At 44.9% G+C, this 27,279-nt stretch overlaps 1 protein-coding gene across 1 annotated transcript in view; it reads right to left on the minus strand.

Moving 5' to 3' along the window:
- Window positions 1–27,279, minus strand: part of LOC125456615 (probable voltage-dependent R-type calcium channel subunit alpha-1E) — a 714,016-nt gene that overhangs the window by 615,692 nt on the left and 71,045 nt on the right. The window contains exon 3 of the mRNA XM_059647713.1: window positions 16,992–17,312. Within this exon, the coding sequence (XP_059503696.1) occupies window positions 16,992–17,312 (321 nt within the window). The remainder of the gene's footprint in view (window positions 1–16,991; window positions 17,313–27,279) is intronic.

The raw sequence follows: 27,279 nt of genomic DNA on the forward strand, positions 1-27,279 counted from the left end.
GTCTTTTTTTCCAGGTTAGGGGAGTCCAAGACTAGAGGGCATAAGTTACCGTTGAGGAGAAAGATTTAAAAGGAACCTAAGGGGCAACATTTTCATACAAAAGGGTAGTGCATATATGGAATGAGCTACCAGAGGAAGTGGTGGTGGCTGGGACAATTACAACATTTAAAAGGCACCTGGATAGGTGCATGAATAGGAAGAGTTTACAGGGATAGGGCCAAATGCTGGCAAATAGAACTAGATTAATTTAGGAAATCTGGCCGTTGTGGACTTATTGGACCAAAGGGTCTGTTTCTGTGCTGTATGACTCTATGACTTCACTTTCCTGCTTTTTCCTCCATAACCCTTGATTTCCTTACTGATTAAAAATCTCCCTCAGCCTCGAATAGACCGGATGACCCAGCCTCATCAGCACTCTGGTGGTAAAGAATTCCACAGATTCACTATGCTCTGACAGAAGAAATTCCTCCTCATCTCTGTTTTAACCGGGTGACCCTTTGTTCTGAGATAATGCCCTCTGGTCCTAAACTCTCCCACAAGGGGAGACAACCTCTCAAGTCCACTCAGAATCTTGTATGATTTCGAGGTCACCTCTCATCCTTCTAAATTCCAATGAGTACAGACCCAAACTACTCAACGTGTGTGTGCATGTGCATACGTGTGTGTGTGTGTGTGTGTGTGTGTGTGTGTTCAGCCTGCTAGGTAATAGTTATCCCTTATTAGCATCAAGAGGATACATCAATTCCCAAATTTCACTCCATTGTGGGATTTCGCTGTGTGCAACTGGCTTGTGTTTCCCCACCAATGCTTCGAAAGTAATTCCACTGGCTGCAAAGAGATTTGGATCATCCTGAAAAGTCTACCTTTACTCCTCACTTTGTATCAGTATTTTGGTTTTCTAATTCCTCCATCTCTACACCCCTCCCACTGGCAACTGCTCGAAGCATCCAAACTTCTTTGCAGCAGTGGAATTACTTTTGAAGCGTTGGTGGGGAAACACATGTCAGTTGCACACAGCAAAATCCCACAATGAACTGAACTCAGGAATTGATGTATCCTTCTGATGCTGATAAGGAATAACTATTGCCCAGCATAACGCACACACACCTTGAGTGGTTTGGGCCTGTACTCATTGGAATTTAGAAGGATGAGAGGTGGCCTCATGAAATCATACAAGATTCCTAGTGGACTTGGGAGGTTGTCTCCCCTTGTGGGAGAGTCCAGGACCAGAAGGCATTATCTCAGAACAAAGGGTCACCAACTTAAGACTGAGATGAGAAGGAATTTCTTCTGCTAGAGGGTAGTGAACCTGTGGTATTCCTTACCAAAGGAGTGCTGGTGAGGCTGGGTCATTGAGACTATTTGAGGCTGAGTGAGAGAGAGATTTTTAATCCCGTAAGGGAATTAAAGGGGATAAAATGTGAGGCTGGATGAACACAGCAGGCCAAGCAGCATCTCAGGAGCACAAAAGCTGACGTTTCGGGCCTAGACCCTTCATCAGAGAGGGGGATGGGGGGAGGGAACTGGAATAAATAGGGAGAGAGGGGGAGGCGGACCGAAGATGGAGAGTAAAGAAGATAGGTGGAGAGGGTGTAGGTGGGGAGGTAGGGAGGGGATAGGTCAGTCCAGGGAAGACGGACAGGTCAAGGAGGTGGGATGAGGTTAGTGGGTAGCTGGGGGTGCGGCTTGGGGTGGGAGGAAGGGATGGGTGAGAGGAAGAACCGGTTAGGGAGGCAGAGACAGGTTGGACTGGTTTTGGGATGCAGTGGGTGGGGGGGAAGAGCTGGGCTGGTTGTGTGGTGCAGTGGGGGGAGGGGATGAACTGGGCTGGTTTAGGGATGCAGTGGGGGAAGGGGAGAAAAGGTAGGGAAGTGGAGAACCTGCTTCCAGTGAGTCTCACAGCTCTCCAATGTCACCAGAAAGTGGGGTGAAGAATTCGGAGAGCTCCACGTGGCAATATCGAGAGTTGGAGAGACACCGACTGCGAGTCGCTGGAAGCAGCGCAGTGATGAGTCACCTTGTGCAAACATTTCTGACCCCCGAACCTCGTCACTGAGGATGCTGCTGTATCTGGAGTAGATTGCTGCAAACACAGAACGCCTCACACCCTCTGCAACAGGGCTGAAAAGACAGCCACGTGAGACAACTCAATTGCAGCATACGGCGAACAAATGTTTTTTGTTAAATCATTTCTGCTTCTCTCCACAGGCAGTGCGGAGCACAAAGGCAAGGGGTCTAATCACTGAACTGATGTACTGGAGCACAGACAACAGAATCTGGGCTGGGTCAAGTTGGTAGGTGTCTCCTCTGTCGGGGAGAGTAAGGGGTGCAACATTAAAAGTAAGAAGCAGCTCATTCAGTGCTTTTTCAGGCTATGTGCAATGGAGCTATCTCCCACAGAAATGCTGAGCGAGGTACAGGACAACAGAAGCTGCCATTCACAGTTTTGTGGGTTTCTTGAGCCAAAGGAAGGTAGATGGAGCTGGGATACAGTCAGGATCAAGCTGAATGTGGGCAAACACTGTCTCGACGGGCTGAATTCCCTTTCTCCTCTTTCGGGATGTAACTTGCCTGTTCGACAGTGTGTCATTGGAAAGGACAGTCACACCGGGGCAAAGGGTGTGAGGGGTTCCAGTGCATCGGCAAAATGGCCATTCAAGGGTGCACAATGCATCACTTTCCGTTCAGCCTTGCTGAGAGGTCGGCCAGGGTAGGATTCGATTCAGCAGTGAAATCGCCTACAGGGTCCTTCATATTCACAGCGTATTACTGCTCCTCCCCGCAACCGCACCCCCCCACCCCCACGAACCCCCCCCCCCCCGTCCCTTGCAGATACCAAATGGCCATGTAAGTCACTCAGAAACAAAATTAGACAGAATCCTCCTACAGTAAGGTTCAAATCCTTCTTTCTGTACTCTCTTTCCAAACCCATGCTATCCTTGTTCCTCTGATGCTGCTGGGCCTGCTGTGTTCCTCCAGCTCTACACCTTGTTATCTCCATCCTTGTCCTGGGTGTGTTCGCCGGGGACAGTGCGGAGAGATCTTCACTCTTCACGGAAACTCGTACTGTTGCTGTTCAGAGATAATGGGAACTGCAGATGCTGGAGAATCCAAGATAGAAAGTGTGGAGCTGGATGAACACAGCAGGCCAAGCAGCATCTTAGGAGCACATTTATTTCAGAATCCTCTCCCCATCCCCCTTTTCTGATGAAGGGTCTAGCCCCGAAACGTCAGCTTTTGTGCTCCTAAGATGCTGCTTGGCCTGTTGTGTTCATCCAGCTCCACACTTTGATATCTCTGTTGCTGTTCATCCCGGGAGCGTTTGATAGGAATCAGTTTAGAGAAAGCTTTACGCTGTATCGACCCCTGAGCTGTACCTGTCCTAGGAGTGTTTGATGGGGACAGAATGAAGGGATATTTATACGGTCCTCCATACCGTGTCTATTTTGCTATTGCAGCCTTTAATCAGAAAAGGTTGTGAAAAAGCTGAAGCAGATTCATCCCTCAGTAGCTCCACATTAAATATTAAGCTGTGTTTATCATTCAGTGAAGTGTGTGTCTGACAGAATATAAATCAGCGTTTTCAAATCCACTGCCCAACGGCAGAGCCCAGTTGGGTATTTAATGTGCTATTCGGTAATCTGGTCAAACGACGGAGATATATGTGGAGATGGTCACAGATAAAGCAAGTGTTGTGGTGATCCTCGAACTGGTCATAGCGGCACAGCCCGTTTTTACCCCCAGCTCCGTGATTTTCATTTGTTTTGCGCTGATCAGTAGATTATTAATTATTCAAAATAATAGCTGTAATCTGCAGCCAAACCTGTCTCTCTCACCATCTAATGTTCTAAGCAGGTCCTGCATTCACACTCAGAGCTGGCAAAAATCACACTTCAAACGACTGCAGTAATCGCACTTACTTCCATTGCAGAGTGAGAACAATCAGACTCTCCACACACAAAAAAAACCTGAAACACATCATTATGTTTCACTCCCAGATATCCGCGTGTAAACCATTCTCTACCCCTCGATCGTATTCCAGTCTATATCTCACACCTGGGTAACTGTTATTCTACCTGCAAACCACTTTGTGCCCCTTGATTAGTTTCCAGCCTGTATCTCTCACCCATGTATGTTATTCTATATATAAACCACACTGTACCCCTCCATTAGATTTCAGTCTGTATCTCACTTCCGGATATCTGTTATTCTATATTTTTAAAAAAACACCCTGAACCCCTCCATTAGATTCAGTCTGCAGCTCGCTCACGGGAACAGCTGACTCAGAAATTATCTATAAGTATGTAGAATAGTCATAGAGATCGTTTGTTTTATTCATTCATGGGATGAGGGCATCGCTGGCAAAGTAGCATTTATTGCCCTGTCCCTAATTGCTCAGTCAGCAGTTATGAGGCAACCACATTGCTGCGGGTCTGGAATCACATGTGCGCCTGATCAGGTAAGGATGGAAGTTTCCTTCCCTAAAGGGCATAAGTGAACCAGATGGGTTTTCCCAACAATCATCAATGGATTCACAGTCATCATTAGACTCTTAACTCCAGATATTTATTGAAGTCAAATTCCAACATCTGTCATGGCGGGATTCAAACCCAGGTTACCAGGGTCTAGGCCTGAAATGTCAGCTTTTGTGCTCCTAAGATGCTGTTTGGCCTGCTGTGTTCATCCATCTCCACACTTTGTGATCTCTTTCACCAGAACATTATCTGGGTTTCTTGGTTAACAGTTCAACAATAATACCACTAGGCCATTGCCTCTATAGCACAGAAAAGACCCTTTTGGACCATCATATCTGTGCTGGTCAAATACAACCTCCTAACTATTCCAATCCCATTTTCCAGCACTTGACCTTGTACGCCTTGCATCACAAATACACATCTAAATACGTTTTCAATGTTGTGAGGGTTTCTGTCTCTCCCACCTTAACAGGCAGCAAGTTCCAGATTCCCACCACCCTCTGGATGTAAAAGATTTTCCTACATCTTTCCTGAACCTCCTGCTCCTTACCTTCATTCTAAGTCACCTGGTCATTGATATCCCCAGTCAAGGGGAAAAGTTTCTTCCTGTCCCTCATAATTTTATACATCTCAATCATGTCCCCTATCAATCTGCACTGCTCTAACGTAAACGACCCCAGTCTGTCCAACCTCTTTTCATCACTGCAACTCTCTAGACCAGGCAACATCCTGGTATAATCTGCATTCTGCCCAGTGCTACCACATTCCTCCTAAAATGTGGATTTAAGCGCTGCATATAATACTCTAGCTGTGGCCTGACCAGTGTTTTATACAGTTCCAGCATAACCTCCCTGCTCCTCAACTTTATGCCTCACCTAATAAAGGCAAGTATCCCATAAGCTTTCTTATCCACTTTGCCCATCTGTACTCAAAACTTAAGGGACCGTTGTGCATGCATGCTAAGGTCCTTATGATCCTACTGTCCAGCATGTATTCCCTTGACTTGTTTGTTCTGCCCAAGAGCAATACCTCACAGTTGTGGTCCGGACTGAATTCTACCTGACACTGATTATCTGACCAGCTCGTCTACATCCTCCTGTAATCTCAGGCTATCCACCTCATTATTTACCTCCCACCAATTTCTATACCATCTGCAAATGTACTGAACCACACTCCTGCATTCAAGTCTAAACCATTTTATAGAAACTACAAGCACTAAAGACCACAACACTGGCCCCTGTGGGACCATACAGGACACAGACTTCCATTTCAAAAAACACTCCTGAACTATCTCCCTCTGCTAACTGGCTCTCGGTCAATGTGGATTCAATTTGCCAAATTTCCTTGCATCCAATGGATTCTTATCTTGGCTATCAGTCTCCCATGTGGGACCTTATCAAAAGCCTTGCTGAAGTCCAAATGGACAACATCAAAAGCACTGCCCTTATCTACTCACCTGCTCACCTCTTTGAAAAATTCCATCAATGTAGTCAGGCATGACCTCCCCTTTCCAAAGCCATGCTAACTGTTCTTGATTAGAGACAATGGGAACTGCAGATGCTGGAGAATCCGAGATAACAAAGTGTGAAGCTGGATGAACACAGCAGGCCAAGCAGCATCTTAGGAACACAAAAGCTGACGTTTTGGGCCTAGACACTTCATCAGAGAGGGTCTAGGCCCGAAACGTCAGCTTTTGTGCTCCTAAGATGCTGCTTGGCCTGCTGTGTTCATCCAGCTTCACACTTTGTTGACTGTTCTTGATTAATCCCTGTCCTGTAAAAACAGCAAACTGCACACATTCAGGCGAAACACAATACATTAAAAGAAATGACCTACGCGTGAAGGAATGTACAATAGTCCCCAGAACAGCTAACTCCATTTATACGGGTGGTTCTAAAACAGTCTCAAAAACAGCAAATTCCATAGGTGCAGGGATGCATACCATAATCTTGAAAAAAATTATCACTGTAGGTAGAGAGGTGCATACAACAGTTCTAGCTGCTTACCTCACATTTGCAGAGATTCAAATAATATTTCTGTAACCAGCCGGTTCCACACGCACAGGGCTGCATCACATATACCTGAACACACCAAATACAAAATGTCCAGGAGTTTGTACAATCCCCTGTAGTTGTGCACATGTACTTTTTTGACACTGTTGTGCTACAATCTACCAAAAACAGCCACCCATGTTGATAGTGCTATTAAGAAGGCTTACGGTGTGTTAGGTTTTATTGGTAGAGGGATTGAGTTCCGGAGCCGTGATGTCATGCTGCAACTGTACAAAACACTAGTGCGGCCTCATTTGGAATATTGCGTGCAGTTCTGGTCGTCCCATTACAGGAAGGATGTAGAAGCATTGGAGAATATAGAACATAGAACAACACAGCGCAGAACAGGCCCTTCAGCCCTTGATGTTGCCCTGACCTGTGACTAATCTAAGCCCTTCCCCTAAACTATCACATCATCATCCATCTGCTTATCCAAGGACTGTTTAAATGCTCCTAATGTAGCTGAGTTAATTACATTGGCAGGGAGGGCGTTCCACACCCTTACTGCTCTCCGAGTAAAGAACCTGCCTTTGACATCTGTCTTAAATCTATCACCCCTCAATTTGCAGCTATGCCCCCTTGTACAAGCTGAAGTCATCATCCTCGGAAAAAGACTCTCACTGTCCACCCTATCTAATCCTCTGATCATCTTGTATGTCTCTATTAAATATCCTCTTAGCCTCCTTCTCTCCAATGAGAACAGACCCAAGTCCCTCAGCCTTTCTTCATTGGGCCTGCACTCCAGACCAGGCAACATCCTGGTAAATTTCCTCTGCACCTTCTCCAATGCTTCCACATCCTTCCTGTAATGGGGCAACCAGAACTGCACACAATATTCCAAATGAGGTCGCACTAGTGTTTTGTACAGTCGCAGCATGACATCACGGCTCCGGAACTCAATCCCTCTACCAATAAAACCTAAAACACCATAAGCCTTCTTAACAGCACTATCAATCTGGGTGGCAACTTTCAGGGATCTATTTTCGCGGACATCAAGATCCCTCTGCACATCCACACTACCAAGAATTTTTCCATTGACCTGGTATTTTGCCTTCCTATTATTCCTCCCAAAGTGAATCACCTCACATTTATCCGTATTAAACTCCATTTGCCACCTTTCAGCCCAATTCTGCAGTCTCTCTGCAACCTGCAATAGTCTTCCACACTGTTCACCACTCCACCGACTTTAGTGCCATCTGTAAACTTACTAACCCATCCACCTATGCCTGCATTCAAGTCATTTATAAAAATGACAAACAGCAGTGGTCCCAAAACAGATCCTTGAGGCACACCACTGACTCCAGGCTGAATATTCCATCAACCACCACTCGTTGCCTTCTTACAGAAAGCAGGTTTCTAATCCAAACTGCTAACTCTCCCTCAATCCCGTGTCTCTGTATTTTCTCCAATAGCCTACCATGTGGAACATTATCAAAGGCTTTACTGAAATCCATGTACACCACGTCAACTGCCCGTCCCTCATCCACATGCTTGGTCACCTTCTCAAAAAACTCAGTGAGGTTTGTGAGACATGACCTGCCCTTGACGAATCCATGCCCGCTATCTCCAATGAAATTCTTGCTTGCTAGATGATTATAAATTCTATCTCTTGTAATCCTTTCCAAAACTTTTCCTACAACAGACATAAGGCTCAAAGGTCTATAATTACCTGGGTCATCCCTACTGCCCCTCTCGAACAAGGGCACAACATTTGCAATCCTCCAGTCCTCTGGTATTAAACCAGTAGACAATGAGGATCAAGGCCAAAGGCTCCACCACCTCCTCCCTAACTTCCCAGACAATCCTCAGAAATATCCCATCTGGCCCAGGGAATTTATCTATCTTCACACCTTCTAGAATTGATAACACCTTCTCCTTACTAACCATAATCCTTTCAATTCTAGTAGCGCGTTACTCAATCATCTCCTCTACAATATTCTCCTGTTCATCAGTGAAAACAGATGCGAAATAATCACTTAGCACGTCTCCAATCTCCACAGGGTCCACACACAATTTCCCACTTCTGTCTTTGACTGGCCCTATTCCCACCCTAGTCACCCTCTTATTCCTCACATACCTACATATATATATATAGAGGTGTGTACTACAGTCTCCCAAAAACAGCAAACACCACACATACAGGGTGTGTACTACAATCCCCAAAAACAGCAACACCACACATACAGAAGCTAGTACTATTGCACCTAACATAGCTGATAGACAGTTAATAGTAAATATTCCCAGATGACCAGGGGACTGCTTTCACATTCGAGTGAGAGACTGGTGGTGGCTTAATGTGAGCGTCACTGTACCTCAGGAGAGGGGAAAGGTTGAGAAGGAGAGTGTGGGAATTCAGATTTGCAGTATCTGCAAAGGTAACAAAACATGATCAAGAAACTAAGCGTGTCAGTCCCCTTCCATGAGAGTGTAAAACAGACTTCATGTTTTGAATCCAGTGACTCTTCAGAAATCCGTCATAACAGGAATTGAATTCACATTGTTGGCTTCACTCTGAATTCCAAGCCAGCTGTCCAGCTAATTGATCATTCTATGGATAAAACAGTCCCAAAAATAACAAATCCTGCCAGTACAGGTTAAGCAATAGACTTGTAAACACAACCAGGGGTTCATAACTTAGTCCCTATAACAGCAAACAGCATATAAATAAGAGTTATACAATTCTCGCAGAAACTGATACATGATAACATGCGTATAATACTTCCAACCACTGCAAATTCCACATTTATGGGGCTCATCCAAGATTCAAAAATTTCATATACACAGGATTTTTTTTTTAATAACAGTCCTGAAAACAGTTAAATCCCACATACAGGTATATAAAATTAGGCCTAAAATCAGCAATCTGTAAATCCGCAGGGCTGTGTATGATAGCCCCTTAAATTGGAAGCTACACATGTACAGGGATGTACATAACAGTTCTGAAAACAGCTGCTAAGTCCACAGTACAGAGGTTTGGGCAAAAGTCTAGGAAATAAGCAAACTCCACATGTTTATACAATTGTCCCGAAAATAGCTAATCCCACATATACGGAGAATTGTCAAATGAAAATCCCAGATCCAGCAAACTCTACATATACAGTACCATAGTCCCCCAAAACAGCTAACTTCACACATACAAGGGTTCATAGAATTAACTTCTAAACCACAAACTCCACAAGTACTGTGTGCGAACAGCAGTCCCCAAAACAGCATATTCCACATCTACAGAGCTGATACTATACTCCTAAAAACAGCAAGCTCCACATATACAAGGTGAATACAGCAGTCAACATGTACAGCAGTTTTGTTAAATAATCCTAAAAAAAAATATGAATACGGCTTGGGACAACTGTTCTCTAAATAGCAAATTCCATGTCCATAGAGATTTATACAGCAGTCCTGCAAACACGAAGCTGCACATACACAAAGGGTTCTAAAATAGTCTCAAAAACAGCTAATTATACATGTACAGGGGTTCAAACAACAGAAAGCTCCACAATTATAGATATGTGTACAGTAGACCCTAAAGCAGCCAACTCCACACAGACAGGGATTCAAACAATAGTGCTGTAAACACTAAAGAACAATGAATGTTGGAAGTCTGAAACAAAAACAGAAAGTGCTGGAGAAACTCAATAGATCTGGTAGCATCTGCAACTATTAATGTTTGAGACCAGTGATCGTTAAACAGCAAATTCTAAAGTGCATAGTTCTGAAGATGGGTCACTGGACTGGAATGGTTGACTGTATTCTCTTTCTCTCCACAGGAGCTGGCCCAACCTGCTGAGTTCCTCCAGTAATTTCTGTTTTTGTAAGTACACAGGTACAGGGGGTGTTCAATAATCCCCAAAAACTGCAAAATTCACACGTACAGAGGTTTGTGCCATACTTGAAAACAACTAGCTCCTAGGTGAAGGGGTTCCTACAATAGTCACAGAAATATCAACTGCAAGCACAAAATCAATGAGATGGAGGGCTTTATTCTGTGCTGTAGACCTCTAAGAATAAATGAAATTGTTGAGAAAACAGCAAATGCCACTTGTACAGCAGTTCCCAGGACACTTTCAAAAACAGGAATTTCTACATGTACAGTGGTCCCCCAAGTCTCCTTCTCTCCATAGAGAACAACAGCCTCTCCAACTAAATTTTGTCAGTAAAATACCTTACCACTGGACCCATTGTGGTAAATTTCCCCTTCCCACTCTCGAGGGCTCTCACATCCTACTAAGAGTGTGGGGGCCAGAATTGGACACCAAACCTTTTATACATTTAGCTCAACTTCCCTGTTTCTAAATTCAATGTCACTATATATGAAGCTCATGCTCTCACATGCTTAAACTGCAAAGCACTGCGGGCACTGGAAATCAGAAACAAAATTAAAAATTGCTGGAAAAACTCAGCAGGTCTGTGGCAGCACCTGTGGAGAAAAAGCACAGTTAATGGTTTCAGGTCCAGTGACCCTTCTTCAGAACTGATAACAGCTCAGAAAAAAATTGGTACATATGCTAAAGATGAGATGTGGGGAGGGGGTAAGGAGTAAACTATGGGCCTAAAATTACTCTCTGTTGCCTCTCTGTATGCTTTGCACCAAAATACATCAGGTCACATCTTTGTATTAAAGTCCATCTACCATTCACCTGGCTATTCTGCTCTCCATTTCTGTGTTAAGCTGCAGGTGACTGACATCATTCAAGTCATTTATAAGTCATTTAAAAAGGGAGTTCAGTTTTCCTCCATCTCCAGTTCGAAGTGACCTTCCCTCCGTCATAAGTTCAAACTTCAGGATGTTTGCTGATGATCACACAAAATTCAGCACCACTCGCAATTCCTCAGATACTGATGCAGTGTGTGTCTGCTGCAAGGTTTGAGATATATGGTTCCACAAAACTATAGTGATCTGTGACTCACCTAATAATGTGAGTTCAAATTCCACCATCGCCAAATGGCAAACTGAAATTTCAAAAAGAAATCAAATTATGGTGTCAATCAAAGGAAATGGTAAGTTAGTCTGACCACTGTATCATTGCTACTGTGCTGTTAATAGTCTGATGGGAATCCACTGTCTTACCATTCAGCCCAGATCTGATTCTGATCCTACACCAGCCCTTAATTTACAAGTTCAACACTATCGATGACAAAGTAGCCATTTGTCTGGCACTCAGAATCATAGAATCCCTACAATATGGAAGCAGCCATTTGGCCCATCGAGTCTCCGACTACCTTCCAAAGAGGCACCCACCCCCCCATCCTATCCTTGTAACCCTACATTCCATGACTAACCCACCTAAGCCTGCACACCTCAGGGCACAATGGGCAATACAGCACGGCCAATCTACCTAACTGGACAAGTACAAACCTCCACACAGACAGTCACCTGAGCCTGGAATTGAACCCAGCCTCTACCACTTCAAAAGACTAGGGAAACAGATACATGAGAACACCTCCCCCACCCCCCCCCCCCCCCCCAACCTAAGTCAGCCACCAACCCGACTTGGAAATATATCGCCATTCCTTCAGCGTTGCTGGGTCAAAATCCTGGAATTCTTTCCCTAACAGCATTGTGGGCGTCCCTACAGAATGCAAACGAAGTAGAAGGCAGCTCACCACCACCTTCTCAAGGGCAATTTGGAATTTGGAACAAATGCAGGCCCAGCCAGCAACGCCCACATCCAATGAATTTATAAGAAAAAAAAATCAGTATTTGCAGTTGATTGTTTATTCTTTTTGAACACACTGAACCTTGCCTTCATCCTGCTGCAGCAGCGAAAAACAGTTTGATTTGAGAAATTTCCAATTGGTATGAATCTTTATTCAAATGAAATCAGGATTTTGCTGAAATACAGTGGGGGAGTGGTACAAAGGTCTAGGAAAATTAATGGGGAAAGAGGATGGAGCAATGTTGAAGAACCTAAACACAACCAAGATCCTTCAGAGGACAGTGAGGACCACAGCAATGCTGCACCAGGACTATTGCTCACGTACATTGCTTTGAATTCACATGAGATCAAAGGTGAAACAGCTGCCAAGGCATTCACCAAGCTCCAGATCTCAGGGGAAGGGCATTTAGGGGGCAACTATAGATCTACACAATGGTACAAGTGTGTAGGAATGCAGAAGGGAACAGGGATGGTCTGAATTACAGGCTACCAGTGTCCCACACTATCCCAATGCCACTTCCTTACAGTCAGGCAAGGATTGGTCTATCACTCACTCACTGTCCCTTGACTCATCTCCCCAATTTGCAAGACTCCCCTCTCATTTAGTAACTCCCTCCTTTCCCAACAGCGGCATTGAAATCTTATGTTCCAAGACTGGGGCGGTGATGCAGTATTGTCCGAGTTCAGAGTTGGGAATGGTGCAGAATTGGAGAGATCGGAACACCCACCACTTTGCCCAGTCAAATTCTCCACAGAAAGGCCCAAGTTCACAGGATCCACAGCACTGCTACTGAGTGGAAGGAGGCATTTGGCCCATCATGCATCGATTGTCCAGTCATTGTGCCAATCTAACGCTTTCGCCCCATATCACCCATCGGTTTCTCATTCTAGGAACCATTCCAGTTGGGCCATTCTTGCGTATAGATAACTGAGGGCCCGGAAGAGGTGAATGAGTGACCAGTAGGGGGCCTCACCTGTCAGTTGTCTCCAGGAGGGATGAGCTGAATGGACCAAAACAATTGGTGGTCTATTAGGAACAAGTTAGTCAGTTTGGGGAAAGAGCTCGCTTGACCTGCATTAATTTATACCTGATCGAGAGACTGGGCAGCGGGTGCCCACTAAGACCACTCCCTTTCCTTCACACCTCTCCCTTTCACCCAAAACATCTCACCACCCCAAAGAACACTTACCTTTCCTGTGAGTGAACGTCCTTTTCGAGGTCCAAGGGGGTTTTCCTGTGCAGTAGCAGCCAGTACCTCCAATCGGTTTGCACCTGTTGGTAGCCTGGGCTTTCAGGCAGTAACTCCAGTAGAAGTGTCACCTACACGTTGTGTAACTGCCTGGAGATCTTGTGAACTTTCCCATTCTCCACAGACCTGGTGCTTTCCTCATCCAAATTGTTCCCTTTTGGACTTAATTTGAGAACAGGAAGATCCTGGTCCATGCTGTCCTCCCCTCCCCCAAATGGCCCTTTCAACCCACCCAGAAGCCCTATCACTGACTCTGAGTATAGGCAGTAAATACCAACAACCGCTACACTTCAAACTGTGCTCCTTAGAAGAGAAGGCTAGGATAAGACTTGATAGAGGTCTTCAAAATCATGAGCAGACGGGATGGCCTCGAGAGGGAGCTGCGGTTCCCACTCAAAGAGGAACAAGAATGAGAGGGTATAGATTTGAAGTGATGTGTGAATGAAAGTTGCCACCCAGGTTGATAGTGCTGTTAAGAAGGCATATGGTATGTTAGGTTTTATTGGTAGAGGGATTGAGTTCCAGAGCCGTGATGTCATGCTGCAACTGTACAAAACACTAGTGCAGCCTCACTTGGAATATTGTGTACAGTTCTGGTCGCCCCCATTATAGGAAGGATGTGGAAGCATTGGAAAAGGAGCAGAGGAGATTAACCAGGATGTTGCCTGGTCTGAAACGAAGGTCTTATGAGGAAAGGCTGAGGGACTTAGCCTTCTTCTCTCCAATGAGAACAGACCTAAGAGGGGATTTAATAGAGACATACAAGATGGTCAGAGGATTAGATAGGGTGGACAGTGAGACTCTTTTTCCGAGGATGATGACTTCGGCTTGTACGAGGGGGCATAGCTGCAAATTGAGGGGTGATAGATTTAAGACAGATGTCAAATGCAGGTTCTTTACTCAGAGAGTGGTAAGGGGGTGGAATGCCCTGCCTGCCAATGTAGTTAACTCAGCCACATTAGGAGCATTTAAACAGTCCTTGGATAAGCATATGGATGATGATGGGATAGTGTAGGGGGATGGGCTTAGATTAGTTCACAGATCGGTGCAACACGGAGGGCCGAAGGGCCTGTTCTGTGCCGTATTGTTCTATGTTCTATATTCTATGTTCTATGATGTAAGAAAGCATTTTTTCGCATGGCAAGGATAAGACAGAATGGGAGTGGGGAGTCCACTGTCACACACTGCAGGGTCCATAATCAGGGGTGATGTGTTTTGTTCCCAGTTCAGCTGTGATCATTGCCAATTGGTAAATTATTTCAGGGCAATTAATTCTCAGTTTTAATGATAGCACGGTGGCTCAGTGATTAGCACTGCTGCCTCACAGTACCAGGCACCTGAGTTGGATTCCACCCTCAGGTGACTGTCTGCGTGGACTTTGCATGTTGTCCCAAAGTCTGCATGGGTTTTCTTCGGGTGCTCCAGTTTCCTCCCACAATCCATAGTTGCCCAGTTCAGGCAGATTGGCCATGCTCAATTGCCCCAAAGGCATCCAAGGATGTGCCAGGTAGGTGGATTAGCCATAGGAAATGCAGGGTTACTGGCTTCCTTGACTGGAAATGTGATGGAGGTAGATTCAATTCAGGCATTCGAAAGGGCATTAGTTATTTAGATATAAATGGGATGTGCAGGAGATTGGCCTTTGGTGACGTGGCTCGTGGGGAGACAGGGCTCTGGGGATAGCCCAAACATATTCACAGGGCAAGCAATACAACTTATGACAGCAACAGACACAAGTCCCTCAATTCAGGACCTCCCCCTCTCAAGTTCATCCTCAGAATTAATAGAAACCTTCCAAAAGGTCAATCAGGGTGCCTCTGGTGGAGTCACCTCAGGGAAGTTGGCAGAAGGAGAGATGGCATCAGTGCTACCCTTGGATCAACGCTATATTACAACTCTATTCCGTCAGTGTGCCACCAACCTTGTTAGCGGGCAGAATCGGCAAACTCAAAATATCAAGCACTCAGGCTATTTTCAATGAAAACACCAGATCTAGCCTCTACAACAGTCATTTCAAAGAATGCAATGCCCCAGAGAGCAGTTGCAAAATCTAAACATAGCAAATCTAAATTGACCATTCTAATATGTTTGGTTGGGTGGTGGGCGGGCAGTGGATGTGGTGATTTGGTCAGTGAGTGAGGGATGGGACCCTGTGTTTCATTCTTGCTCAACTCTCTGAAAAGGAGTGTAAAGTTCATCAGCAAATGGCTTCTTGGCAAATCTTGGCATCACCCTTTGCCTTCTTTCCCCCATGTAATAAACCACTGATCACAGACCCACTAGAGGAGGAGATGGGAGCCGGGTGCATCACGTTTACATCACCATAAGACCATAAGACATAGGAGTGGAAGTGAGGCCATTCGGCCCATCAAGTCCACTCCGCCATTTAAATCATGGCTGATGGGCATTTCAACTCCACTTCCCTGCACTCTCCCCGTAGCCCTTGATTCCTTCTGAGATCAAATTCTTGATCTCAGATCTCAAATTTTACCGCAATATCACAGTGGGACAGGCAGCATCTGTTGAGACAGAATAAGCTAATGTTCCAGGTCTAGATGAATATTCATCCAGAGACCCCAGTAATGTTCTGTGGACCCAGGTTTGAATCCTGCCTAGCAGATGCTGGAATCTGGATTCAATAAACATCTGGATTAAGCGTCCAATGATCACCGTCGTCATGTGCGGTGAAAAAACCCACTGGGTTCACTAGAGTCTTTTAGGGAAGGAATTTACTGTCCTTACCTGGTCTGGCCTACATGTGACTCCAGACCCACAGCCATGTGGCTGATTTTTCATTGCTCTCTGGGCAATTAGCAATAGGCAATGAATATTGGTCCAGCCAATGATGCATCTGAATAAATAATGTAGAATTTCCAAGCCCTGCTGTGTTTCTACAATTGGGTGTTATTATTATTAAGAGATCGCCAACTGCTAAAACATGCCTTTTATAAATGCCAACAGGCTCCTCTGTCCTTCGCCTCTGGCTACTACCACCATCCCTGCCAACAACCAGCCAAGGAAACATCAAACTCTGGCAGCTCATTCCTTTGCCCATCCTGACCAAAACCCTACTCACCCCTTCACACTCCCTCAATCCCAACCCCAGCCTTCTGCTCCCCGAGGTGTGGCAAGGAGAAGACGTTGAAAGAAATTCCCAATCCTCATTTGCTAGAGATCAGCTTTGATTACAGTGGCGGGATGGGGACAGGGAAATAATGGAAAGCCCAACAAGAAGGTGGGAGGAGAAGTGGGAAGTGCCAATGGGAAAGTGGGGAAGGAGACAAAGGAGAGATGGGAAACAGAAAGGTGTGTTAGGATTAGGGTGGGGAAAGGCAAATGGAGGTGAGGTGGGCTTGGTGGTAAGATGGGGAGGAGGTGAAGTTGCAAAGGAGAGGAGGAAATGGGTGTTGAAGAGGGAGGGCAAAGATGAGGTCAAGGGAAGGGACTAATGGGGAAGAGAGGGAGAAAGTGAGGAGCTGGTGAGGAAGGGGGAGATGGAGGGAACAGGGGTAAATGAGGGTGCTTGGGCTTTGACAGTTCCCACCCAGAAAAGGATATGGCCACTCGATGACCTTTCTGGCGGATTTCCTGACGATGTTGTCTTCCCCGAACAGAAAGAGGGACCTGTTAGCTGTCAGGCAGTTGTGTTGCACCGGGATGGGGTTATACAGGGCCATCGTGCGGGCTCTCTGAGCCCGGGACTGTTTGAATCCTCCGGGGCCCTGTGCCGCTGCCGCCGCCGCTGCCACTGCCGCTGCCGCTCCCGCTGCTGCCGCTGCCGTGGCCCCAGCGCCGGGCACCTCATGTCGGCTCCGAGCTGGCTCCGAAGCCGTGGGATCCAGCGACATCCCACTCGCTGCCTCCCCAAAGCGAGCCATCCTGCAGCATAGAGAGAGGGAGAGGAGCGATCAGACACCATCTTGGGGGGAAGGGGATTGTGGGGGGGGAGGGGGTGTAAGATTTAAAAAGGTGGTGGAGGGGCTTGATAGAGAGATGGAGTCAAACACTGAAGTGGGGGTGATAGAGAGGGGTATCAGTCACCATCTGAGGAGGGGAAGGGGATTGGGGGAAATAAAGAGAAAAGTGGTTCAGACACTGTCTGGAGGTGCAGAGAGAGAGGATGGGGGAGCATGGAGAGAGGTTTTGACACTGTCTGGGGGTCAACTGGGGGTATATGGGTGAGAAAAATTGGATAAGAAGAAGAGGAGGAACAGACAGACGGAGATGGGTACCAGGCAGTGCCGGGCCGGGGGGCGGGGGGGGGAACAGGTCAGACACTGTTGCAGGGGAGAAATAGGGACAAAGATGGGGAAATGGGATGTGTGTGAGAGAGAAAGAGGGAATGCAGGAGAGGAGGAGGTTAGACACTATCAGAGTTAGGGGAGGATGGAGACAGAGAGAGAGCGAGAGAGAGATGGGGAACACAGAGGTAGAGGGGGAGGTCAGCAACCATCAGTAGGAGTTAGAAGGGGGAGCAAATGGGAAACAGAGTGATGACAGAGCAGGAGAGGGGCACAGAAAGAGAAGAGAAGACAGAGAGGGGGGACAGCAGAAGAGAGAGAAAGACAACAACTGTACCAGGCAGTGTCCAATGTGGAGTTGGTGTGGGGTGAGATGTGGTGTGGGGGAGTGGAGGATTGGATGCGGAGGGGGTGAGGGAGTGTAGGACAGAGTGCGGCTGAGATCAGTGTCGGTGGGGCAACAGTACGGGAGACGGATTAGGCAAAGTAAGGGAAAGGAGCAGAAACAGACACAGATAGTGGGGAAACGGAGGGATGTAGAGAGATGGGGAGAAAAAGAGATAGGGAGATTGGAGGTAGAAGAGAGAAATTGAGGAGAGAGAGAGAAAGAAGGTAGAGAGACGAAGGAAGAGATGAGAGATGGGTAAGAGAAAGTTGTGAGGGTAGACAGACAGATGGGTAGACGGGGACAGAAATTGGGGGAGAGAGGGAGTGGTATAGGATGACAACGAGGTTGGGGTAGAAAGAGAGAGAGATGGGAGAGAAGGAAGAAAGGAGATAGGTAGAGAAAGACGGAGGGAGAAGGGGATACAGGAGGGAAAACGAGATAGGGGAAAAGAGAGAAAGAAATGGAGAGATCCTGCTTCACACCACAAAAGGCTGCCTTAGCTTTGGGGTCAAATCTGCAACAGTCTCAGTCAAACATTTGCAACAAGAATCTTGCCCCAGCTCCCAGCGATGCAAGCAGAGGAAGGATATGGGATGGAGGATGGGGGAGACAAATAAAAATGAGCAGCCCTCCCCCACAACACACACACAGATACTCGGCCAGGACCCGCTGAGCACCAGAAAAGAGAGACAGAGAGGGATGTGGAATAAATTAAACCCTCACAGAAACAGCGCTGGTCCTGCTCGAGAGTGGATTGCGGCCACTATCAATTGAGATGTGAAGGATAATCAGACAAATATCCCTGTTGCCTCACTGTGCCTGGAGGAGGCAGAGGGAGGGAGAGAGACGCCGCTCCGGTCTCCAGGTAGTGCCTGGCCCTGCCCGGCCCGGCCCGGGGACCCTCTGTAGCTTCTGGGGCGATGGAGAATGGTTTAGAGGGGGTCATAGGGGTGAGCACATGTCCCAGTGTGAGACAGGCTATCCCAGTTGTGAGCAATCCAGATCCAGCCACATATGCAATCCGAGTCCAATATTACCTCCCCCTACTACATCATTCACCCTCGCCTTTCGCTTCAATACGGTGCCCCGGTCATTTTTCCCCTTTCTCTCCATTCCCCCTCACTTTCAATAAACACACACAATTGCCAAACACACACCCCCACCCTTCCAAATAAAAGGAACTGACACCCGCCCACCCGCCCCACAAAAAAACCTCCTCAGGTGGCTGGCTACTAAATAAAATCACAGGCAGGCCCCTTCAGAACATTACAATCTCTCCCCCTCTCTCTGTAAAACTGCATCCCCTTCTCCAAATGGCCCCCTCCCGCAAAAAAACCCCCACACCTTTCCCCTGGGGATGGGGGTGATAGATGCTGCTCTCACCCGCCCGGAGCATCCACTGCTGGTTTCTCGACAGAAAGACGGATCCAATCGCGGAAATGACAAAGCGCCGCTCACCTCCCTCCCTCCCTCCTGCCAGTAATAAATTAATAACACAACACAAAGAGAGACGGAGGACAAATATTGCTGCCCGGTTTTTCACACTTACTCTGCGAGCCCCGCGAGGAATCGAACCCAGGACGCAAGGCAGTGAGTGAGGGAGGGAGTGATAGCTCACATGGACAGGCAGGGGGAGAGAGAGAGAGAGAGAGAGCCTGGCCAAGGGGACAGGGGTCTGTTAGAGACACTCACACTGCCGCCTATGGAGCAGGGCAGGGGATGGCAGAGGGACTCTGTGTCTGTGTGTGCTTGTTCAGGGGTGGCTCACAATCCGCCTGAGGGACGGAAATACCTCAGTCCATCTGCCCAGAGACTGACCACCTCCCCCACCCCCTCCAAACAAACCACCTGCCCTACAGACCAGCTTCCATTGCTTACCCACCTCCCCATATTTTCTTGTCCCTATACTCACACTGCTGTCCCCCAACAGCCCCACCCTCAGTGTGTCCGCTTTCAACCCAATCCTGAATACTCCCTGTCTGACTGAGCCAGCACTACACCTACACCACCCTCATAACTATACCGACAGCCAACATTCCCACCATCTCCTTCCCAGATATGCTCGTCCAGGTAATTAGACCCACACCGCAAAAGCCCTGGATACCTAGACCCCGCAGCACATACACCCACACCCCAACAAAATCCCACCTTGCATCCACAGCCTGCCTTATGAAAATCTAAACCCACATTCTAATACCCCTACCAAACCACACCCATCCCTTGTCTGCACGCACAATCTTCCCAAAGCCATTCATTCATTGACCTTGCCTCACTATCTCACTTAACACCTCCGATAAAATACTCTAGAAGGACTGCTTTGAATTTGTATATTAAATCTTCTGTCTGTCCTTCCCTATGAACTTCTACAAGGTTCCCCTCCAGGCCATCCTATATGCTTTGATAAATATATCCCTCAGCCACTCCTTATATAACTCTGTAAGACCTTCCTCAGTACTTATGATCTCAATGAGTGTTTCATGATTCTCGATAAGTAGCTCATTCAGTCTCTCATAACCCTCCACAAGGACCTCACTCGGTCCTTCATAAACTTTCATAAGGACGTTACAATCCGCTATAAACCACAACAAAGCCTTCACTCTTAAGACCTTCATCAGTTCCTCTCAGTATCTTTTAAAGGACCAAGTAATTTTTTTTGTCTTTTGAACTATAAATTGGAAATGAAAGCAGAACTGAATGCGGCCTATCAAAATCAGGAGAGCTTATACAACTGCAAGAATTTTGTGGGATTATGTGATGTACACTCTATCAACATAAGATTGTGTTACTTTTTGAAGCAGTGATGTGGATTCTCTATGACACAGAGTGACACCACGTATCTTTGAGTTAAGGTAAGCTTGCCACACAACATCCTTCAGATTGGCCCAGCTGAAGTTTGTCATAAATTCATGAGTGCAGTCCACTCAGAGACATCCAGTGGTCTGCAAATACGTGAGATCTTTCACTACCTCTGAGTGAAAAAAGACTTAGCTTGAAGACTCTGAAAAGAAAAATTTCTAATACTAGAAAACACCTTGTCCACCCAATCAACCATTAAATTGAAGATACACCATCCCTCTGTTGAATACATCGTGTCACCATCACTGAAGGAAGTCACTGTGAGGAACAATATATCCAAGCCAATACAATGTGGAGCTGGAGGAACACAGCAGGTCAGGCAGCATCAGAGGAGAGTAGAGTCAATGTTTCAGGTTGGGACCCTTCATCAATCCTAATGAAGGGTCCTGACCAGAAATGTCGACTCTCCTGCTCCTCTGATGTTGCCTAACCTGCTGTGTTCCTCCAGCTCCACATTGTATTAACAACATATCCAATGTGGTTTGGACTTTTGATCTGCAGAATTTGTTTACCCTGTTTATATTTTTCCACCCATAATATTTCTGTCAAGCCGTCATCTTTGAGAAAATGAATGTGTGTTTGCTTAGGGTTTTAAAGAGATAATGCTTAAATTACATAGTAGGAAGTGAGTAATCCATTTTTGTTTGGAGTTTGTTAAAGTATAAGTTTGTTTACAATATGTACAGATATTTTTTGCTAATGACAAAACTTGATATAAATTACTTCGGTGCTGAATAGCAGACATTCAGGGAAATTCATCACCTTGGTAGCTTAATTGCTGTAGTTACACATTTGTAATGGCTTGTAGAATAATGATGCTTGATTATTGACACACTCTTCCCAGTTGCAGCCTGAAAACAATTTGGGAACTCAGGGTCCAGGACCTTTGAGATTGAAAAATAATGCAATTGAACTTGGAATAAGTAAAGGATGAAACGACAGATACCAAGTTTCTAATACTAGAAGATAAAATGATAATGGCAGTATCTAAAACCAATCCTACAGTTGGAAAAGATGCCCCTGACTGATTGATTTATAAGAATTAACAAAAGCTAAACTGGTAAAATCAATAATTTAACCAGAAGTGGAATTGTAGGCTGGAGCTAAGGAGGCAGAGTTAATTGAAAAACTTACAAAGTATCTGAGACTGATTGAAATATAATAGAGACAAGGTATGCCAAGAGATGTTGAGAAATAAAAAGAAACAAGCATTTCAAAAAACACAAGAAAATGGATTTAAGGGGTTTGAACTAGAGATTCAGCAGAGAGAAAAGGATAAAGAAAGAGAAAAATAGGAGAGATAGGGAATATTAATATGGAATAATAGAATGCACAAAAGGGTTTTCAGAAGCCAACGCATACGGAAAACATTAGTCCTACATAAGGCTGTTAGGAAATGTTTAACATTGTACAAACCCTACCAAAATTTGAGGAAAAGGATTTGGAAGGATCCTTCATGCTGTTTCAGAATGAAGCAAAACAAATGAAATGGTCATAGGAAAACTTGACATTGTCCATGCAGAGCAAGCTGTAAAGTCAAGCACATGACATTTATGAAGCACTATCAAAGAAAGTTATTTTCTGGATTATTATATAAAAAAGGTTATTCTGCATGCGTATGCATTACTTCCTAATGTGTATAGATGAAAGTTTTAAAATTTAATGGAACAACAGAGGCAAACAGACATTGAATGTGGAAGTCTAGCAATGTAATTTTGTTAGGAGTCATATGGACATCAGGAGTAAATACCATATATGAAGCTGTCAGAGATATTATTCTCTTAGAAAAATTTGAAAACTTATCTTTGTAATAAGAACCCATGTTGAAATCAGACAGGTAGCAGAATGGCTGCTGTCTAGGAGCTAACCCATTAAAATCAATCTTTTTTATAATCTCACACCCATTAACATGAGCGCTTCAAACAATCTGGTCTACTATATTCAGCGCTCACAATGTCCTTCGGAGAAATGAAGACTGGATGACTTCTTGGCAGAATACCTAACTCTGCCAAAAAAAAGACCCTGAGCTTCCAATTGCTTGCCTCTTCAACACACAACCTTGTTCCCTGGCCAACATCTCTGTGTCAGACTTGCTACAATGCTCCAGAGAAGCTCATGCAAGCTGGAAAGATAGAATCTCATTTTCCGTTTGGGAGCCCAGCAGCCTTCTGGACTTGATATCACGCTCAATAATTTTAGGGCTTGAGCACTTTTCTGCATGCTTCCCTCCACCCTCACACACCAGGCCTTGTCATCAAATGCAACAAAAAGTTGCTGGAAAAGCTCAGCAGGTCTGGCAGCATCTGTGAAGGAGAAAACAGAGTTAACGTTTCAGGTCCGGTGACCCATGTCATCAAATGGGCTGCTACTACACATACCCATTGTCAGCTATTAATAGTTCACATTAGCAGCTATTCATTCTCCTCAGCTAGTCTTTATCCACTCTTGTCTGTCCAACTGGTTGTCTCTCTAGAAATAGCAGGAACTGCCGATGCTGGAGAATCTGAGATAACAAGGAGTAGATCTGGATGAACACAGCAGGCCAAGCAGCATCAGGGTAGCAGGAAAGCTGACGTTTTGGGTCCAGACCCTTCTTCAGAAAATGAAGACATTGGGCTCTATCTCAACATATTGTTTACTCTTCTTCCCTCTCCCCACCCTATCCTCTGTATAAAAACCATTCTTTTCTGAGCTACTGTCAGCTTTGAAGAAGGGTCACAGACACTTGAAATGAATTCTCTCAACCTACTGAGATTTTCCAGCAATTTCTGCTTTGGTTTTTTTTAACATGATAAGGATAGAACATGGGGACAATGGAAGGAAAGTAAGTAGTCAGGGTGAAGAAAGGACAGATAAGAATGTCCCAAGATCTGCTCCTCATATAAAAAAGGAAGGTGCTGGGGCTGAAGGTGAAAATCAAAGTCAGAAGTGTTTCTGTTGTAATAAAGTGGGATATCTTCCTTTAGAATGCTGGCGATTGTAAGGGAAACCCATGAGACTTATTGAAGTTCACAAGACTGAGTCCAAAATGGGAACACATGACAAACATACCAGAGATGAAATTGTAGCTTTAACTACATCTAAGAAACTAAGAGATAAACACTGTTGAGCGTGCAGGTAGATGAGAGATATGAAGGTTTTTTTTGTAAAGGACAATATCCTTTCTTTTATTTGAATTATGCAGCTGAACTCGTTAATAACACAAGAGCTACTCAAGCTGTTTTTTTTTCTGGAGATGGGCTCAGTATTCCTTCCTGAGATTATAATGATGGGAAAAGTCTACATGAATGGAATAAGTGGAAAGTATATCCCAGCTCCATTCCACAAAGTTCAATTGAAGTGTGATTTGGAAGAATGGTGCTGGCAGCTATTAAGGAATTACCATTTGATGGAGCTAACATATACCTTGTTAATGGTTTAACTAGAGCAAAGCTTGCAATCTCGCTAATAGTCACAGACAGTCCAAGTGAATTTAAACAGATGAAATAGTTACAGGAATAGGTCCCAGGTACACTGTGCGCGGCGACCAGAGCAATGGCTAAACAGTGTCCATCACCAGTGTTCACAACAAAGACATGGTAGGGTAGTTGCAATTTCCTTTTGGATTGAGGAGAATTCGAAAGAAGTGTTTAACATGTTTTGATAAATTGAGGCTCAGGTAGCAGATCCAGAGTTAATTAGGTTAGTACAGACAGCTCACACTAAAGCTAAGGCTGAAGGAGATCTCGGGTGTTACTACGTTATAAACAGAATTCTGATTTGACATCCTTACAGATCTGCAGATGAGAGTTGTTCATCAAATAGTAGTACCATCCCAGATATCACATCATATACTATATTGTAAGGTACTACCTCTTCAATTGACCACATAACAACATCTGATTGATGATTTTCTTCACTTTTGTAATTTGCACCTTTTTATCTCAATGTCGACACAGAGGGATAAGCTGATGAACAAACAAGATGTATCTTTGTTCTCACCCCAATGCCTTCTATTTGAAACTAGCCATATATTTTGCCTCTGGCACTTGGTGTTACAAATTTTAAAAAAATTTACAAACATCACGACTGATAAAGCTGCTGCTTGCTTCTCCCTCAAATTTACACACACGTATTGGTACTTTAGAGAAAACAAAATTGATTTGATTTTTTGGGACCGAAGGGTATCGGGAGAAAGGAGGAACAGGGTACAGACATGGATAATCAGCTGTGGTCATATTAAATGACAGAGCTGGGCTGAAAGAGCTGAATGGCCTCATCCTGCTCCTATTTTCTGTTTCTATGTTTAGCACTGTATTGTGAGTAACACAAAGTGTGGCAGGATGTGTAGGAATACAGAAAACTCAAGCATCAGTCCTCTTCTGGAAAGCTCTGGTCGCTCTGTCATAGGAAGGATATTAAGCTGGAGAGGGTTCAGAAAAACTATACCAGAATGTTGCCAGGAATGGTGGGTTTAAGTTATTGCTGGGACTTGTTTCACTGGAGCGTATATTGCTGGGACTTGTTTCACTGGAGCGTAAGAGTTTGAGGGTAACCTTAGAGGTTTATAAAATCATGAGGGGTATAAATAAGATGAATTATAATGTATAAGTAAGTCCCTAGGGTGGGGAACTTAAGACTAGGGGTATATTTTTAAACTGGGGGGAAAGATTTAAAAAAGACATAAGGGACAACATTTTTACACAGAGAGTGATTCATGTGTGGAATGAACTTCCGGAGGAAGTGACGGATGCAGATACAGTTACAACATTTAAAAGACATTCGGATAAGTTCTGGATGTGAGATTGCTCGCTGAGCTGGAAGGTTCATTTTCAGATGTTTCGTCACCATTCTAGGTAACATCATCAGTGAGCCTCCGACAAAGCGCTGGTGTTATGTCCTGCTTTCTATTTATCTGGTTAGGTTTCCTTGGGTTGGTGATGTCATTTCCTGCGTTGGTGATGTTATTTCTGTTCTTTTCTCAGGGGATGGTAGATTGGCTCCAAATCAATGTGTTTGTTGATGGAGTTCCAGTTGGAATGCCATGCTTCTAGGAATTCTCGTGCATGTCTCTGTTTGGCTTGTCCTAGGATGGATGTGTTGTCCCAATCAAAGTGGTGTCCTTCCTCATCTGTATGTAAGGATACGAGTGATAGTGGGTCATGTCGTTTTGTGGCTAGGTGATGTTCATGTATTCTGGTGGCTAGCTTTCTGCCAGTTTGTCCAATGTAGTGTTTGTCACAGTTCTTGCAAGGTATTTTGTAGATGATGTTTGTTTTATTTGTCGAGTGTATAGGGTCTTTTAAGTTCATTAGCTGCTGTTTTAGTGTGTTGGTGGGTTTGTGGGCTACCCTGATGTCAAGAGGTCCGAGCAGTCCGGCAGTCATTTCGGAAATGTCTTGATTGATTTGGAGCCAATCTACCATCCCCTGAGAAAAAGAACAGGAAATGACATCACCAACACAGGAAATGACATCACCAACACAAGGAAACCTAACCAGATAAATAGAAAGCGGGACATAACACCAGCACTTTGTCAGAGGCTCACTGATGATGTTACCTAGAATGGTGACGAAACGTCTGAAAATGAACCTTCCAGCTCAGCGAGCAATCTCACATCCAGAACCTCAACCTGAGCTACAAATCTTCTCAAAACTCGCTATTCAGGTAAGTACATAAATAAGAAATTTTTCACAATATGGGCCAAACTCAGACAGGTATCACTAGTTAAGTTTTGGGACTATGGTTGTGATGGCCTGTTTGGACCAAAGGGTCTGTTTGCATGCTGCCTGACACTATGAACTTGATTATAACTGGTAATTAATAGGGCCAAGATTTTGAAGAATGTTGTGCGCTCCTGTAAAACGTACAAACGTGTAAGGTATTGGATAAACCTCAACGTCAGATCAAACCTACACTTTTGATGTCCATGCTAGTTTTTGCTAGAGACCATAGTGAGTTAGAAGGTTATGCAGGACCATCACCCAAAATAAAAAGCAGGACATCAATCTAGCCTTAGCGTTATGGATATGATGATCCAACTTCTAGAAGCTATTTTTTTCAAAGCAGAACAATTCAGCCAAAAGTATGAGTCCTGGGGCCACAATTATTTACAATATATAGGTTAATAACTTGGATGAGGAAAGTGAATATACAATCACTACGTTTGCAATGACACAAAAATTAGTGGGAAGACAAGTGATGAGGATGACACACAGTCTACAGAGGGTTATAGACAGGTTAAGCACGTGGGCAAAAAATTGGCAGATGGATATAATGTGAGAAAATGAGAATTTAAGAATTCAGGAGCTGAATATTATTTAGGTGGAGAAAGATGGCAGAAAGCAACACAACGGAGGGATTTTGGACTCCTCACCCAATA

This window comes from Stegostoma tigrinum, chromosome 8 (assembly GCF_030684315.1).
Source record: "Stegostoma tigrinum isolate sSteTig4 chromosome 8, sSteTig4.hap1, whole genome shotgun sequence".
NCBI lineage: Eukaryota > Metazoa > Chordata > Chondrichthyes > Orectolobiformes > Stegostomatidae > Stegostoma > Stegostoma tigrinum.